The following is an 18,580-nucleotide window of genomic DNA, read 5'->3' as shown; positions in this document are numbered from 1 at the left end:
ACAATATATATGTAAAGCGCCACGTAAATTGACGGCGCTATACAAGTACCTGTAATAAATAAATAGGAAATAGGAAAAAAAAAAGTAGGGACATATTCCCTCTTAGACAGATGGCATCAGAATGGATTTCCACACAGAAATCTTTCCCTGTACTTTTTTTCTGTGAGAACTAACATTTTTGGATTTACATCATTGTACTGGAGAGGGTGGTTACCAGAATCAACAGTAAAGGTGACTGGGGATACAAAAAACTATACATATATGACAGATGTTCTAACCCTGCCATTTTCTATGAAAAACAAAACAAAAAAAAGGTTTTGGCATCACATGATTTTTAAGTGGAACTTTATTCAGAAAATTAAGTCCTACTGGATCTCTTCAGGCTGGCCCCTTTTAGCAGGCATACAAAATAAGTACCTATACTGTTTAAAATGCAGTAATGCACTGTCTCACCGTGCTCTGCACATGCTCAGTTGCTCTTCATTTTATGGCATGGTGCCGAAAATTTAGAGGACAATCTGCTGACAGCCTAAAGATTTACTGCTGTTTAGGGGCTCTGGGCTTCAGCAAAACAAGAAGAAACAGGAACAATGATAGAGGCAATTTAGAGCACACATTGATTTTGGTAGCATAATTATTAAAATTTGGAATATACCTCCTTGCTAGAGAACATTATTTTTATCATGTTATTATGGGTAAAGTTCTGCTTTAAGTGGTCTTTCCAGTTTTAGCACAGTTGCCATGTTTTCCAAATAGCTTTAGCAGTTCACAAATTTTAGTTGTTGCTTTGAATTGTTCCTTAACAAAGCTCATCAGTTACTATATCACTTAAGAATTCTTGCTTAGAAGGGACAGGGTTACATTTCTGCAGTGACTTCTTTAAATATATGCACTTTAAAGCATAAAAGCCTGGCTTTTTGCCAAAATTTATAACCCAGTTTTGGAGTAGAGTTGCAGATTGGTAACAAGAAGAGCACTGTGCTGCATACCTATACAAGACAATTCTAAACAAATTACAAACCATTACAGGATATTTGTTCTAAAAGAACAAATTGAAATTTAAGCCTACAAGGGTTAAAGACTGCAGCCAATTTCTAATGAGAAACGTACCATTTTGTTGTTTATTTCATGAAAATGAATTTCACAGACTTTCTCCACAACGTCTTCATTTTCAAAGGTTACAAAACCAAAACCTATAAAAGAAAATTATGATGTTGATTGCAATAAAAAGTAAATAAAAGGCAACGGTTCATTTGTACACACTTTTTTTTACTTGTACACACTTTACATGTAAAAGTGCCACAGACCATGCTGGATATGAAAAAAAATTCAGTTAAATAAGCAAAACATGACAGAAAACAACAGTTTCTACAAGCACGATCATATAGCAGGAACATTCCTCATACTTATGGATTAATTACCATTTAAGCAGTCTTAAAGGGGAACTCCACTTAAAGCGGAACTTCACTCTCTCATTCAACATTGACTATTTTAAATCCTTAAGCTGTTAGCATTAATAGAGAGATAGGTGTACCTCGGTTTACGAATGCCTTGGTTAACGTAATTTTCAGTTTACAAAGGAAAATCCATTGAAAATAATACCTTGGTTTACAATTTTTTTTTCAGAATACGAAGTGTATGTCGGTGCCGATTTGCAAATGCAATTGCCGGCTTTTTGTTTTCTTCACTTATAGCTCACAGAATTAGCTGTCACTTTTCCCGGAGCTAAATGATACTTTGTTTCTTTTATCTCGGGAAACATACGAAAATAAAACATTGTTTATTTTAACTTGGGGAAATAAACTAAAAGGAAACTTTCTTTCTTTTAGCTGAGGGGAAAGTGACAGCTGATTCTGAGCTATAGTGAAGGAAAAAAAAAAGCCGGTAATTACATTTAAAAACTGGCACTGACCTATAGTGACAGCGACTTTTTTTTTACTTTTCTTTGACCTCCGGAACAGATTAATTGGTTTTCAATGCATTCCTATGGGAAACCGCGTTTCAAATTTTTTGCAATACGAAACACCCCAGAGAACGCAATACATTTGTAAACCAAGGTGCACCTGTATTTACTTGTTTTAATTTTTTTTTCTACATTTCTTCAGTTACTTCCTGGTTTCCATGCCTAGCCAAAATATGTCTTACATCCCAAGAGTATTCAGAAGGGGAGAAGGGTGGGAGTTTCTCAGCTAAACACACCCTTCTGCCTACATATCTTAACTAAGGGCAGAGGGGTTACATGAATCACCTGCCCTCACTAAAGATGGCCACAGCCAGAACTGCTAGGGGGTGTTTTTCAAAGTGATTTCCCAGCAAAATAAAGCATGAAGACATGGGTGGATGGGTGAGTTTGCTCTGAATATTCAAAATGAAATAAATAGTTCTTGGTTTGTGGTGCTCAGATGCAGTGTAGTTCCAACTAAGTGTGGTGCTCATCTTAAATACTAACATACACCTAGATGGGATGCTTTTACTTTATACAAAAACTGAAATTATTTCAATATAAATCATATTCTGTGCTGCAACAGAATTAAAAGGAGGAATAAACTATTAATATGCCACCAACAATTATGCAATTTGGTACTTTTTTTTTATGTATACCATATTTTAATCTGTAGGTGTCACTGTTGCCGTTGTTGATTACAAAGCTTATAGTTGTAGACCTAAACTTTTCAGCAGCGACAGCAGTGGCAACGGTTACTCCTGTATAATAGTAAAGAATGCAGTATATTGAAAACTTCTGTATCAATGTGTCATCATGCCCAAAACATGCTAAAAATCTTTTACTTCATACACACTCAAGTAACCAAGATTAGTGTCAAAATGCAGCTGGCTGCTGAGTACTGGGTGAATCAAGCTCATCCAGGATCAGGGCACTATAATGAAGCGGAGAACAGGTGATATTGTCCTGTCACTGCTCAGCATGAAGTGGTGGACTTAAGAGTTATTATGATAGAGAGTATGCCATCTTAACTGATAGAAGGGCCTCATGAATAGGATAAACTGATGTTAAGTTAACAATTGTGTATCCACCATCTATTGATTATTCTATCCCAATAAAATTTTACTTTAAATGGTCTCCATTTACTGGGAAAAATGAGCTACATTCTATATATGTAATGCATATGTGATTCATTTTTATGTGTTGATTGTGTTACAAAAGTGTGAACATTGTGAGGAAAAATAGAGAATTGGAATCCTCATAATAAAATGCCGCATTTGCCCCATAACTCCAGATATTTATATAAATACACTTTTCCTAGTAACCAATAACTTTATAGTAGTAACATAAATTCTGAATGTAGACATATAACCGAATCCCAGATGTGCCAGTAGTACTATTTTATGTACAGTATATACTCCAATATATTTTTCTTTGCATAGTACATACATCTTAGTAGCTTATTTACCATGATATAATTTTCTTCTGTCGAACCACTTATATGGAATACTGCAGCATTAGTGCCTGGCCATAAAATGATCAATCATCATTGCTTTAATAGACATTAAACGCCTGAGATTTCCTGATCTTGATGCATGGGTTAGAATCTACCTTAAGGGCTCGTTCACACTTGGCTGTTTTACCAACGCTTGCCAAACGCCCCTATAGCGTTTGGCAAGCGTTGGTCCGGCGGTTGTGGGGCGTTATTAACGCTCGGCAAACGCTCCGCAAACGCCGCATGCGCGGTTTAGTGGCGGTTGCTAGGCGTTTGCCGAGCGTTAATAACGCCCCACAAACGCCTATAATACAGTTTGAGTGGTGTTACCGCTCCGCAAACGCCCCGCAACCGCGTCGCAACCGCACCGCAAACGCTGGCCGGGCGTTTGCGGAGCGGCACCATAGACGAGAATAGGAGGCTTCAAAGCCTCCTGACTCGACCAGAGGCGTCCGTTTTGCCGCGACGCAACGCGCCACGACGCAAACGCTCCCGTTAGAACAGCACCTTGTGCTGTAATGTGCAGAATTAGCAGAGGCGTTTGGGAAGCGGTAAAAACGCTTCCCAAACGCCTCTCTGCCGCCTGCACACAACGCTAGTGTGAACGTAGCCTAACTGTCAATGAACAACGAGCAGATCTTCTGTAGGCTGGCCATACATTACACAATTATCTTCCAATTTTCTGCCCAATTTCCTTTAGATTTACCTTCAACTGTGTAGTGCAAGGGCCTGTCTAATTGGATACAACTGAAAGTGTTGTTTAGGTTTGTCCTCCTATTATATGGTTTTTGGTAAATCTAAACCAAAAATCTCCAGATAATTGTATAATGTATGGCCAGCCTAAGCGGAGTTAAATCTGTAGCAGGATAAGAATAATTGCTTCTGTGTGATCAAAATCACAGCAACATACTTCAGAAACGAAAACCACTAAAAAAAGAACAAAAGAAATAAAACTACTCATAACCAAAAGTCACAGAGGGAAAAAAAGACTTTCATTGTTTCCAGACTAACAAGAAAACGTTAATGGGTTCACCAAGCAAGCAGAACACTGCTTAGTAGATTGCAAGTGCCTTGAAGCATAGAAGGTGTTAACTTGCCTGTTATTTATAAGGGTCAGGAGACATGTGGGCTCAGGGCCTGCTCTCACAGTGAAACAGCTAGTATAATAATAAGTGCTCTTTGGATCAGTGCAGGTCTGCACTTGTCTTTGAACACCCTGATGCGGTCAACCCTAAGGGTCAGTCAGCATCCGGAGATAGTTATTTGTCCCTTTCTTCCTGAATTACTTCCTCTAATGCCTCATCAGGACATCCTGAGGCCTTTAAGAAGCTATTAAAGTTGCAGACTTGTGATCTGAACGTTCCTCTCCCTCTCCACGGCTGCATCAAAAAGAAGACGGATTTGGCCCAGTTAAAGGCTGTTTGATGCCTGCTGCCTACCCATCAGCTATGCAGTCTATTTACTCATCCAGGTCCTGGATCTGCCAGACAAAGCCACATGGAAAGGCTTTTGGCAGGCGGCTCCAGCTCTGTGAATCGATTCCCTCTTAAAAATCAACACACTGTCATTTTCCTAACAACTGCTCAATACTTAAACAAATAAAACATGAGGGGGAAAAAAATGAGCGAGCTCTCTAAAGGCTGCATGAAGCAGCACAGTGAAACAGCCAGCCATTGCTGGAAAACCATCCACCCAAATTTAAATGGAAAGATTTCACTGGTATAGAAAGTGGCTGCAAGAACATGACTGCTCAGGGAATAGTAATATAATAGTAATATTAACATGTGTTTCAATGTCTTTGCAAGTATATAACAAAAATAAAAATAAATTTAATTCTTTACTGCCTATTTCAAATGTGACATTATCACAGGTGGAACTAATCATTGTTGAGCCCCATGGCAGAAAGACTTCCAAGGCGGTGAGGTGGGGTGGGGGCAACTGCAATCTTCCATGATATCAGCAAGAGTGTTGACAGACAACTATTCTCTTCAAAGTGTTGGGTATAACAAAATGGGACATAAAAAGTGAGCAACAATGGCTCTGTCAACACTTTACTTGTGCACAAATACAATACCTATTGCAGATCAAGAAAAACAGATTCATCAGTAAACTCCCTAATAATGGTGCTAGCAGACAAAATATATGGGCTGTGGAGGTGATTCTTCTACTTTCATTTTTACACTGAGAAGTCAGTGGCTGTCACAGCCTTGTTCAAGATCTCCTAAGGTCCTTCCACTGTTTTAAAGAGCTCACATGTGACTGCTAGTGTGGACCCTGCCATCAACAAATTGCCACAACATAATTCTCTATGTATGTAATGCTTCAAAAAACATTCAGAGACTGTTAAGTACTACAGCAGACGATCGGATTGTAAGTTGTAGGCATGCTACAGAAGAAGGTCAGAAAATGTGGATGTGCTCCAGGAGTGGTTGGAGACTGAAGATATGTTCCAGGACAGAGTCAGATATTAAACATGTTACATGAAATGGCTAGAGAACACAGTACAGTTCCTTTACAGTGCAATGCTTCTACATCTACAGTGAGGAACAGAAGTATTTGAACATCCTGCAATTTTGCAAGTTCTCTCACTTAGAAATCATGGAGGGGTCTGAAATTCACATTGTAGGTGCATTCCCACTCTGAGAGACAGAATTTTTTTAAAAAATTCAGAAAATCACATTGTATGATTTTTAAAGAATGTATTTGTCTTGCACTGCTGAACATAAGTATTTGAACACCTAAGAAACAGCAAGAATTCTGGCTCTCAAAGACCTGTTACTGTGTCTTTAAAAAGTCCACCTCTACTCCACTCATTAATCTAACTTAGTAGCACCTGTCTGAGCTCTTTAAAGACACCTGTCCAATCCACAGTCAGTCAGACACCAACTACTACCATGGGCAAGACCAAAGCTGTCAAAAGACACCAGAGACAAAATATGGACCTCCACAAGGCTGGAAAGGGCTACGGGGCAATTGCCAAGCAGCTTGGTGAAAATAGATCAACTGTTGGAGCAATTGTTAGAAAATGGAAGAGGCTAAAGACAACTGTCAGTCTCCCTCGGACGGGGCACCATGCAAGATCTCACCTTGTGGGGTATCACTGATGATAAGAAAGGTGAGGAATCAGCCCAGAACTACAAGGGAGGAGCTGGTCAATGACATGAAGAGAGCTGGGACCACAGTTTCAAAGATTACTGTCGGTAGAACACTACGCCGTCATGGTTTCAAATCATGCATTGCACGGAAGTTTCCCCTGCTCAAGTCATCACATGTCCAGGCCCGTCTGAAGTTTGCCAATGATCATCTGGAAGATCCAGAGGAGGCATGGGAGAAAGTCATGTGGTCAGATGAGACCAAAGTAGAACTTTTTGGTCTAAACTTCACTCGTCATGTTTGGAGGAAAAAGATGGATGAGTTGCATCCCAAAAACACCATCCCTACTGTGAAGCATGGGGGTGGTAACATCATGCTTTGGGGGTGCTTTTCTGCGAAGGGGACAGGACAACTGCACTGTATTAAGGAGAGGATGAATGGGGCCATTTATTGTGAGATTTTGAGCAACAACCTTCTTCCCTCAGTCAGAGCATTGAAGATGGGTCGTGGCTAGGTCTTCCAACATGACAACGACCCGAAGCACACAGCCAGGATAACCAAGGAGTGGCTCCATAAGAAGCATATCAAGGTTCTGGAGTGGCCTAGCCAGACCTAAATCCAATAGAACATCTTTGGGAGGGAGCTGAAACTCCGTGTTGCTCAGTGACAGCCCTGAAACCTGACAGATCTAGAGGAGATCTGTGTGGAGGAGTGGGCCAAAATCCCTGTTGCAGTGTGTGCAAACCTGGTCAAGAACTACAGGAAATGTTTGACCTCTGTAATTGCAAACAAAGGCTTCTGTATCAAATATTAACACTGATTTTCTCAGGTGTTCAAATACTTATGTTCAGCAGTGCAAGACAAATAAATTCTTTAAAACTCAAACAATGTGATTTCCTGAATTTTTTTTTTAAATTCTGTCTCTCAGAGTGGGAATGCACCTACAATGTGGATTTCAGACCCCTCCATGATTTCTAAGTGGGAGAACTTGCAAAATCGCAGGGTGTTCAAATACTTCTGTTCCTCACTGTATGCTTCCTACAGCTCCCAGAAAAGTACTAGTGTTTTCTATTTTTTCAATACCTATTACAAAATATTTAAAAAAATACATTAAAAAGAGAAGTAGGGCCAAAGCTCTATTGGTCCTACTTCTCCTATGGATCACAGGCGTGCAGTTTTTTGCACTCCTGTGACCCTTTTTCAGCCAACAGCAGATTAATGTCTGCTGCCGGCTAAGATAACTTAGCCGGTCAGGTTGGGGTTTAATGTTGTTTTTAAATAAACACCTAGCCAGTAGAAATACTTACTAGTGTTTGCTGTGGTCCAAAGGACGTGTACAACCCTTGGGCTGAACTAAATGTCCTTGTTTTACTGGTCCTGCCCTGGCAGAGAATATTGTGACTATGCATCAATTAATTATATGACAGGACTGTATTTCTGCGAACGGTGGTAAAAATATGTGTAACCAGTAGCTACACGGGGAAAAGTCTCCAGCTGCAGTTGTTCTGTTGACTACTTGTAAATGTTATGATAATCAATCACTGTGTATTCGCTGAAAATACATTACAGTTTTTCTTAAACATAAAAAACACTGTACAGACAGCATGACAGTGGTTCAGCAGATAAAACCCTCAGATTTTGCCTAGCTTTTTCACTGACAGTAATTTGCCAGAAAAACAGGACTTAAGCAATCACTGACATGTGTGGCTCCATATCTCTGTAAAAGTCATGGAAATATAGCGCTTGTTCTCTTTTCTTTCTTGCTGTACCTCCAGGCATAGTTAGAGTATCTAGCTTTTGTCATTACAGATAAGAAATGTCACTCACAAGCTACATAGTAAATGACTGTGTGTACTAGGTGTAAGGACAGAATATGGTCTACTACTGAGCTCCTTATTTAAATTCTATGTAATTTATCATAAAGTTCCAACAGCAGTCATTTGCTGGCTGTTCATATATAATGGCCCAAATATACCTAGTGTTGTACACTATTCAGTAAAGTCGGCACAAAAACAACAAAAAAAAGAAGACTGCCAACAACGTATAAGATTATGCTTGCGTGTTACGAAACCATGCTCAACAAACATATGAACACGGGGGGGAATTAAACTTTACTGCATCATTATATTGGCACAGGAAATTGGAACAAATGGCATGCACCACACTGACAAATCAGATAGATCTGTTCCCTGTGTCTATCTGTGTCACCTGCACCAGTTTCTATTTCATGAAATGTGGTAATAAACAAAGGGATCACAGCAGTTTTCAATATAGAAAACAGCCACAGATCCCCACCAGACTGAAACTGATGTACTGGATGTGAACTTTAATGTATGTAACATGGCAAACAGCTCATATGCCTCTCTTTATTATTATTATTATACAGGATTTATATAGCGCCAATAGTTTGTGCAGCGCTGTACAATATAAGGGAGACAGTACAATTACAATACATTTCAGTACAGAAGGAATAGGAGGGCCCTGCTCGTGGAGCTTACAATCTAAAGGAAGGGGGAGGTGATACAAAAGATGATAGCTGCGGGGGATGATCTGGTGGAGGTGATTCAAGTACAGTTCTTAGGTGGAGGTAGGGTAGGCTTCCCTGAAAAAGTGAGTTTTCAAAGATAGCGTAAAGGCAGACAGGATGGGGGCTGATAATAAAGATATATATCTTCTATAGATCTTGTCGGGTGATTAATTTAGATATTTAAGTCTAATTATACACTGAACAGCCACTTTATTAGGTAAACCTGTTCTATTTCTTGGTAACACAAATTGCTAATCAGCCAATCACATGGCAACAACTCAATACATTTAGGCATCAAGAAATGGCCAAGACGACTTGCTGAAGTTCAAACCGAGCATCAGAATGGGGTAAAAAAAGAGAATGAAGTGACTTTGAACGTGGCATGGTTTTTGGTGCCAGATGGGATGGTCTCAGTATTTCAGAAACTGCTGACATACTGGGATTTTCAGGCACAACCATCTCTAGGGTTTACAGAGAATGGTCTACACCTGGTGAAGAGTGGGGACACTTGAAACAGTTGTGCAACTGTTAAACCTCAGTGACAATGTAGACTCTTTGACTGTGCAGTCTCTTTTTTTGCCTATATGCCCAGCTGTTAACCCTAGCAAATGCATGGTTAACAGCCTTCCTCTTCCCTCTCGGCACACCCACAGTGTGCATGACATTTCATGGTTATAACTAAAAATTATTCTGATATAAAGGGAGGGGGGGGGGGGTCATTAAAAAAATGCCAGTTACAGGTATGCCATAGGTATAGTTACTAGATACACCACTGGTTTGATGCATGCACTTTATAGTATACTGAAAAACCCATGTGTGCAAGCCTTGAGGCTCATACATGTGGTTGATTAAAGCCGTACAATGCCCAGATCAGCCTATTTCTGTGGCTGATACCAGACCAGGCATCTGATATGTCAAGTTAAGTATCTCTACACAATGTTGCAACTGTAGGTACACAACTGAGGCTGTCCACATGTAATCACAGATGGAACAATTATTTGTGATTAGGTATGGATGTCCACCCCTGGCTGCAAATTGTGTCCAGGGGCGCACATCCATTCCTCACCATATGTAATCGCTTCATATGTTAAATAAATGTAGACAGGCGTGGACAGTGTCATTGATCTGTACAGGCTACCTGCCCACAGCTGATCTGGGTGGTGAATGGCCCTAACTAGCTGTGAGACAATCATTCCGTATTATCCTTCTACTTCATGGGTATCACAGCATGGTGTTAGGATTTGTAAGTAAGATCATACAAAAACACACCAAAATGAAAAAAAAAAAAAGGATATGAAATCCTCCACTGCCATCTGACAGACCGGTATCTCTAAGAACAACGAATGGGAGATATCAGTTTGCTCTTCATTTAGTCTTGAATTAGTTTCAACTATGTAACGCATACAGGGCACTATACATTGTTCTTTTTCTTTACAGCACAAGTAAGGCCAATTGCAGCTCACAGGAAGATTTTACACCAAGTTGGAAATTTTCCGTAGCAATATTTAGTACTTTCTATGCTCCACATCTACCACTATGAAGTCAGAAACAGAGCATTCATCACAAGGGGTCCTTTGATATTATACAGTATTTTTTTTAGTGGATAAGTGCAAGGTGGTATAACAATATTAGGCCTCTTAGAAATTAAAGGAGAAGTACAGCCAAAGCTCTTTTGGCTGTACTTCTGCTGTGGATCACAGGAGTGCAGTTTGTTCTGCACTCCTGTGATCCGTTTTCAGCAGACAGTGGGCTGAAGCCCGCTGTCGGCTGACGTCACTCAGCCAGTCTAGCTTGGGGAAAAAATCACAACCACAAAGTCAGGATCCACCCCAGAGTCTGGAGTGGCACCCAGCTCAGCCTTTCAGTGAGTCACTAAGTGCCTGAGCCAGCTGCTCCTTCCCCCTCCACAGCCCAGCGCTCCAGAGAGGGGGGGGGGGGGGCAAAGCAGACAGCGATGGCTGACAGTCCCCACTCTCTGCTCAGAGCGGTCATGTGATCACTGAGTTCTCACATTTAGAGATGGCGGGGGACAGATGCAGCATTGGACGGACATTATTTTCTCTTAGTTATCATGCACTTTAGTAGCTATTAGTCTGTTGAATGTAGCAAAGCCAATGTATGTATAGGTTTTTATATTCTTTTGAAATGCAGATTTCAAAACCGGGGAGAGAAGAATTTAGCAAAAATATCTGCAGGATTTATAAACCACTATTATTGCAGAACACTTAACACAGGCCTCTTCCTCTATAAGAGTTTATCATTTTAGTCCAAGCTTGCTAGTATTTTTTTTTAACAAAAATTTCCTTTTTTTCCTTACAATTTTAAAAGCCATCTCAAAGTTTTTCTGTTTTGTTGGTCTGTATTTCGCTGCTTTATAAATGCTTGGGGAAGCTTGCTGAAGATGAACCGAGCCACAAAAACTAGCAGCACAGGAAGCTGCGTATTAAAGTTCACAGCTTCTTCAATAATATGCCCCTTCCTTCTAATGTAAAATAGGGGGCACTCAGACCAGCACTACTAAAGTAATAGCAAATAATAGTAAATAGTAGTAATAATAATAGCTAATATGTTAAATTATATATAGGTATACTTTTTTCAGGTCAAATATATATATTATATATATATATTCCCCCCCATTAAATTGTTAGCAACAAGACTGCATTAGACGCACATGTCTAAGACACATGATAGAGAGGCACTACTTTGCCTGAAGCAGCACAAATTCACCTCCCTAATCCAGAGGTGTGTTATTTATGCACCTGCTTTCATAGTACAGCGATGCTGCAGCAGCTGGCTCCCGTAAACTGTAATAAAATGCCTTTCGCAAAGTGAAGAAATGTGACCAGACAAGCCAAGCATAATGATATTAAAGCCTGTGTCAATTAATTTTTCCTCCCCTTGATAAATGAGCCCCACTCTGTCCATTAATAATGAAGGGAGAAACAAGGAAAGTTGACACTGGCTTAATTTATTTTCTCAACTTGCCTGGTCATATCTCTTCGTGTGCTTTTCTTGAGCTGTTGGGAATTGCCACAGAGAATAAATAGATTGCTGCAAATCAATGTGGCCCCAGTTTGTTCACACGTCCCACTATAATCATAGGGGAAGTCACTTAATAAGCTACATAGCACCTGAGACTAGCAGCCACTATCAGTGAAAAACAAATATCTGTGTATGAATACAATATTCTATAGCAAAACACATTTTTATTAAACAGGGAAGTCCATCCAAAAGTAAAATTTCAGTTATGACTAGAATCCAATGGGCTGCACCATCTGCTGACCTCCTGTGTGCATGCAGACTTCAATGGCAAATTATTTGGAAGGTTTTTGCTTTGTCACCTCTACCCTTAAAGTTGGAGTGTTTCGTGAAAATGAAAAGTTTGGCTGTGGGTATGGTTGCCAACATCCCTATTTAATCACATTGATTGAAAGCCCCTTTTCCATGGGATTTTTAAGGCAACCATACAACAAACTGTATAATAGTTACCAAGTGGTTTCATCACAGCATCTAATCACCTTTTGCTTTTTTGTAATTGTCCGTGTGTCTATGAAAGACTGTCATATTTCAAAAACTTTGTGTGTTTTTGCTACCATGGAAATGTTTGGTAGTGGCATTTTGCAGCCTTTAGTGACTTTTGTGCCTTGCAGGTTAAGTATAACAAACATGTCCATTCTTCTGATAGTGTTAAGTAGCTGGCTAGGTGTACCATAGGGTATTGTGCCATCATTTCTTCGGAAAACCTTTGTCTAGTCTGCATTTGAGATCGGTATTCTTATTCTACACTCTGATAACAGGTTAACTCTCTGAGTTCCAAGACTGTGCACCATTGCGACCATTAAAAGGTATGAGAGTAGGTACACCATAAGGTGGGGAGAAACACTCCAACTTTCACATTGATTGAAACCACCTTTTCCATGGGATTTTTAAGGCAACCATACAACAAACTGTATATTTTTATAAAAGCATTCTTTTATTTATTCAAACCCTTATAATGACAAAAAGTGAATAAACTTTAAAAAGAGGTTTTTTTGTAAGCATTACTTCACATATCCATGTTCTCCACAAAGTGGTAACATTTTTTGTACATCTATGTTATAAGATTAATTTTCAGAACCATACATATATTGACAATCTCTATACAGTGGTATCCCCAGCTATTGCATGTACAAAACATGTCCACACTAACACAATCTGTTGGTTCTTGATTGTTGGTTGGTTAGCTTGGGGTATCCAATGTGTTTCAAAGCTTTTTTCATTAGCTCCTCCCTCAGGGAAATCATACCACTCTGCAATATAAGGTTCTTACCACAGTCAACCACATCCACAATACAGCAAATAATCTAGCTAGAGTCGGATAGTGCCACCAGGGCCCTGCACCTGGCACATTAAAAGCCCCCCATTCTGCGAGGGTGGGTTAACAGTGCCTTGAGAGGTTGGGCGGCCATTTATTCTGCCCACCCTTGTGCCTGCTGGTCCTGCAGCGGGTTTGCGGTTTGTTGTGTCGGTGGCACATTGCTTGATGCCACTCCTGGCTTTCCGAAAACCTTTCGGTGTAACCAGACATAACACGAGTGCACATCGCATCATGACGCCGGCTATGACATCACTATGCGATGTGTCATTGACCGTACATGCTCAGTCAGAGATGAACACCAGAGGACATGACTGGGTGCCATTCTCCTCCCTTAGAGAAGACCTGGTAAGAGAACCCGCAGTTTTTTCCTTCCAGGAGGATATTTGGCTCCCCCCACTGAGCATGCCCTTCAATAAGAGATGTAATTCTGCACTCATTTGTTGAACATACATCCAAGGTGGAGACAGCTCATACGAGTGGATTGAAGGTTTTTAAACCTAAACCATGGATGGCCCATTATAAGTTTATTTACTTTTTTTAATTTTTGTTCAGCTTGATGAATATGGAGGAAGATTATCTTGTGATAACAATTGATACTGGGATATATAATATAGTCTCTCTGACTGAGAAGAGTATTATTAGTTTAAATCCTGAAAATTTATTTATTTTGTCCTAAATTATCCAATAATATATGGGAGATATAGAATTATCCTTCACAAAATCAGATGTATTAGTATCATCCCCCTTTTCTTCTATACTAGTGGGCGGTGAGGTTTAAGAGGTCCTTGTGTGAATCCAACTGGAGCGATGGTGGCAACTATTTCTCACTCCTTGGCTATAGGAGATGGTTTATATATCTAACAGACCATGATATACATAAGAAAAATCTTTTATATTTGAAGAGAATTTAATATTTTTTCCTTTAGAACATCAGTTGCTGTATTGTGGATGTTGTTGACTGTGGTAAGAACCTTACATTGCAGAGTGGTATGATTTCCCTGAGGAAGGAGCTAATGAAAAAAAGCTTTGAAACTTGTTGGATACCCCAAGCTAACCAACAAACAATCAAGAATCAACAGACTGTGTTAGTGTGGACATGTTTTGTACATGCAATAGCTGGGGATACCACTGTATAGAGATTGTCAATATATGTATGGTTCTGAAAATTAACCTTGTAACAGAGATGTACAAACAATGTTATAACTTTGTGGAGAACATGGATATGTGAAGTAATGCCTACAAAAAAAACTCTTTTTAAAGTTTATTGACTTTTTGTCATTATAAGGGTTTGAATAAATAAAATAATGCTTTGATAAAAATATACAGTTTGTTGTATGGTTGCCTTAAAAACCCCATGGAAAAGAGGTTTTCAATCAATGTGAAAGTTGGAGTGTTTCTCCCCACCTTATGGTGTACCTACTCTTATTCCTTTAAATGTCACAATGGTGCACAGTCTTGAAACGCAGAGAGTTAACCTGTTATCAGAGCGTAGAATAAGAATACTGATCTCAAATGCAGACTAGACAAAGATTTTTTCCGAAGAAATGATGGCACAATACCCTATGGTACACCTAGCCAGCTACTTACCACTAAAACGTCACTAAAGGCTGCAAAAAGCCACTACCAAACATTTCCCTGGCAGCAAAGACACACAAAGTTTTTGAAATATGACAGTCTTTCATAGACACACTGACAACTACAAAAAAGCAAAAATGTGATTAAATGCTTTAAAGAAACCACTATGTACAGTAACTATTATGGTCACTGTTGACATTTAGGGCTGTGTCACACTTTTGCATTGCAGTGTGTTGTGGTAATGTGGGAATATATATTGCATGCAGTAGAACAATGTGGTTCCATAATGGCACCCAAACACACTATAGCAATGCAGAGCATCACAACACATGGCAAGCACTGTTGTACGATTCACTCGAAAAATGCAGCATGTTTGCTTGCTGGTGGCCTCAAATGAAGGGGCTGCCTTAACAAAAGCTTGTCAATGTACAAAATAATGGGTTTGATTTAATAAAACTGGAAAGTGCAAAATCTGGTACAGCTGTGCATGGCAGCCAATCAGCTTCTAACGTCAGCTTGTTCAATTAAGCTAAGACAATAAAACCTGGAAGCTGATTGATTTCTACACAGAGCTGTACCAGATTTTGTACTCCCCAGTTTTACTAAATGAACTCCAATATGTTAATGCAACACACCAAAGCCTCTGAACGGGTCCATAAGGATTTCTCCTTCACATGGCTTTCCACACTTTATAGCACCAGAAGGTAAACACAGCTGGCCACCGCCATATTTCCCAATTTGTACTTAACATAAACAACTAATGCTCTTTATTATGTTGTTAAACTACACCTCAAATCCTAAAGAAACATCTAGAAATGTGAATTGTGCCTACACAGTACCCTAAAAAATGTACTAATGGTCTTGAATGTCCACTAAAAAGTAACAGTGCAGTTTGTGTGACTACAGTCAAAGAGCTGTATGTGTGATGTATGAGGGTCATTGCATCCTCTGACTACTAGTCTCATGAGATTTGGTGATGCCGTTAGTAAACTATTCACTGTTCTCCCACCTGGATAAAAATATGTATCTGCAGTCCTCAGCAAGATCACTAGTCCTCAGATGGATGAGTAAAAAAAAAAAAGCCCTGGCTCCAAGAATAAGACATGGTAAGTCCGTAATAGGACAAGTTTAGCCGCAGTGGGCTTATGGTCTATTTTTTCATTGATCACTTTGTCATTACTTAAAGTAGTATTAAACCCCAAACCAAAAATATAATATATTGCAGCTTCCCAATCCCTAAATGTGGTGGCTGCGTTAAAAAAAAAAAAAAAAATTAAGACTTTTTCCCCTTTGTTTTCACCTGCTGATCTGGCCAGTAACACACCCTTTGTATTACAGTGGCCCCACTGTGGATGAAGGAGCACAGGGGCACCTTTAAACAGCAGCATTATCAGCCTAGGGGATGGTAGTGTTAGCTATACTAGCAGATTTAGAAACACTAACACACTGAAGATAAAGTCCAAACTGCTACATATGCAGAAGAGCTTGTTCTGTTGATAATGCTTTAAGATAAAAAACAGTGCTAGTTTTAAAAACCAAATAAAAACCATAAACTTATGTGTCAGAGCATTGCAAAATTTATTTGCAAATTTTGCGCATCTTCTTCCTTTTATTAGAAGCTGAAAAAGTAAAAAAACAAACAAATGAAAATAAAAAATAGAAAATTATTAGCTAAGGGGACACGAGGAGAACAGAGTTAAAGTGATTCTAATGGAATTCTTTAATTTTTTTTTTAATAACAAACACGTCATACTTACCTGCTCTGTGCAATGGTTTTGCAAACAGCAGCCACAATCCTCTTCTTTTTGGGTCCCCCGCCGACAGTCCTGGTTTCTCCCTCCTGCTGAATGCCCTCAATAGCAAGCCTCTTGCTATGGGAACACTCGAGCTGGCTCACTCCTGAGCTGCACTCTGTGTCGATTCATAGACAGAACGTGGCTCGGCCTCGCCCCCACTCTCTCCTCATTGGCTGTGATTGATAGCAGCAGGAGCCAATGGTTCCCACTGCCGTGTGAGCCAATGAAGAGAGAGAGACTCAGGAGGTAAAAAAAAAACCTTGAGCCTTTAAGACCACTTGAAATAGGGCTGATAAGGGCTGACTAACAGTGAGTAAGGGGCAAATACGGGCAAAATAGGAATCCTTTTTATTTAACCACTTGGCCTCCCGAAGATTTGCCCCCCCCCCCCTTAATGACCAGGCCATTTTTTGCTATGCAGCGCTGCTTTACAATTGCGGGGTCATAAAACACTGTACCCTTATAAAATTTGTGTCTTTTTTTTCCCACACAAATAGATTTTCTTTTGGTGGTATTTGATATTATATATATATATATATATATATATATATATATATATATATATATATATAAAAAAGACAATTTTGAAAAAAATATATTTTTTAATTTCTGCTATAAAACATAACCCATACAAATAAAAAACATTAAATCTCTGGCCAAAATGTATTCTGTGAGATATATACTGGAATTTTTAGTTGTTGGTTTTCTTTACACTAGTAATGGTGGCGATCAGTGACTTATAATGGGACTGCGGCGGTCAATCTGACACTAACTGATCCTGGGGGGACCTAACTAATGGCCACTGACATCACCAGTCCCATTTTTACAGTGATCAATGCTAATAATATGCACTGTCACTGACCTAACATATGTTTGTGTGTTTATTGGGTGCTGCCTTTACTGTGGCTCTAGTGGTTTTCATTCCCTGAATAATCAACTAGATTGCCTGTCACCGAACACAGCTCTGTGCTGTTTACACCAACAGAGCTGTGTGTTCTAGGAGTCTCAGAGCCGATAGCCAGCGGCCAATCACTGTCTGGCACCTGGTGATTGGCATGTGCTGTGGGCAGATGGGTGCATGTCCCCTAATTTTATATATATATATATATATATATATATATATATACACACACACATACACACACACACACACACACATATACACACATATACGTGATTCTGCGCAGAGTGGCCACCCTGTAGCAGTAAAGCTACAATGGGCTGGTGGCAAACTGGTTAAAATAAATACATTTTATATTTGTAAGTTGGTTTTTAACTGATGTCATGTGCAGATCACAAGTCACACATTTGAATTATGAATAAAACCATTATTATTTGTATTTATTATGCATTATTATTAATAATAACAACAACACAATAATAATAATAATAAATGTGTTGTTATATTATTGAATTATGAATAAAACCATAAATACACAACAAAAACAATAAATGGTTACATTGCATTTACTATCAGTAAAGCAGGGTATACATGTTCAGTTTTTCTTTTCGTTCAGCCAGCTGGTTGAATGGAAAAAAAAAGCCAACACATTCCTGGAACACAAGTGATGTGTGATGCAGGGACATCTCCCGCTGATCTATTGTATTCTTACAGCGTGGAACTGCCACCTGTCAGAATAAAGTGATCAGTGCTGCATCCACTAGCTAAAACCGCTGATCAAACGCTGGTTTTCCAGCTTTGCTGTTTTTACAGAAGCCAAAAGTCGTCCAGTTCATTTTTGGTCCATGTATATACCCTGCTTAAGTGTCATTTTACACAGGGGCAGCTGCAAAT

General features: G+C 39.4%; 1 protein-coding gene across 5 annotated transcripts in view; it reads right to left on the bottom strand.

Moving 5' to 3' along the window:
* MSI2 (musashi RNA binding protein 2) overlaps nucleotides 1–18,580 on the bottom strand; it is an 853,268-nt gene that overhangs the window by 259,371 nt on the left and 575,317 nt on the right. For all 5 annotated transcript variants that reach the window (XM_089678522.1, XM_089678523.1, XM_089678526.1 and 2 more), the window contains exon 8: nucleotides 1,111–1,193. In XM_089678522.1, coding sequence (XP_089534648.1) covers nucleotides 1,111–1,193 — 83 coding nt within the window. The remainder of the gene's footprint in view (nucleotides 1–1,110; nucleotides 1,194–18,580) is intronic.

This window comes from Staurois parvus, unplaced genomic scaffold, assembly GCF_062004578.1.
Source record: "Staurois parvus isolate SC_StPar_1 unplaced genomic scaffold, SC_StPar_1.0 ptg000206l, whole genome shotgun sequence".
NCBI classification, from domain to species: Eukaryota; Metazoa; Chordata; class Amphibia; order Anura; family Ranidae; genus Staurois; species Staurois parvus.
The sequence above is the reverse complement of the archived record's forward strand: the minus strand, read 5'-3'. Positions and strand labels throughout refer to the sequence as shown.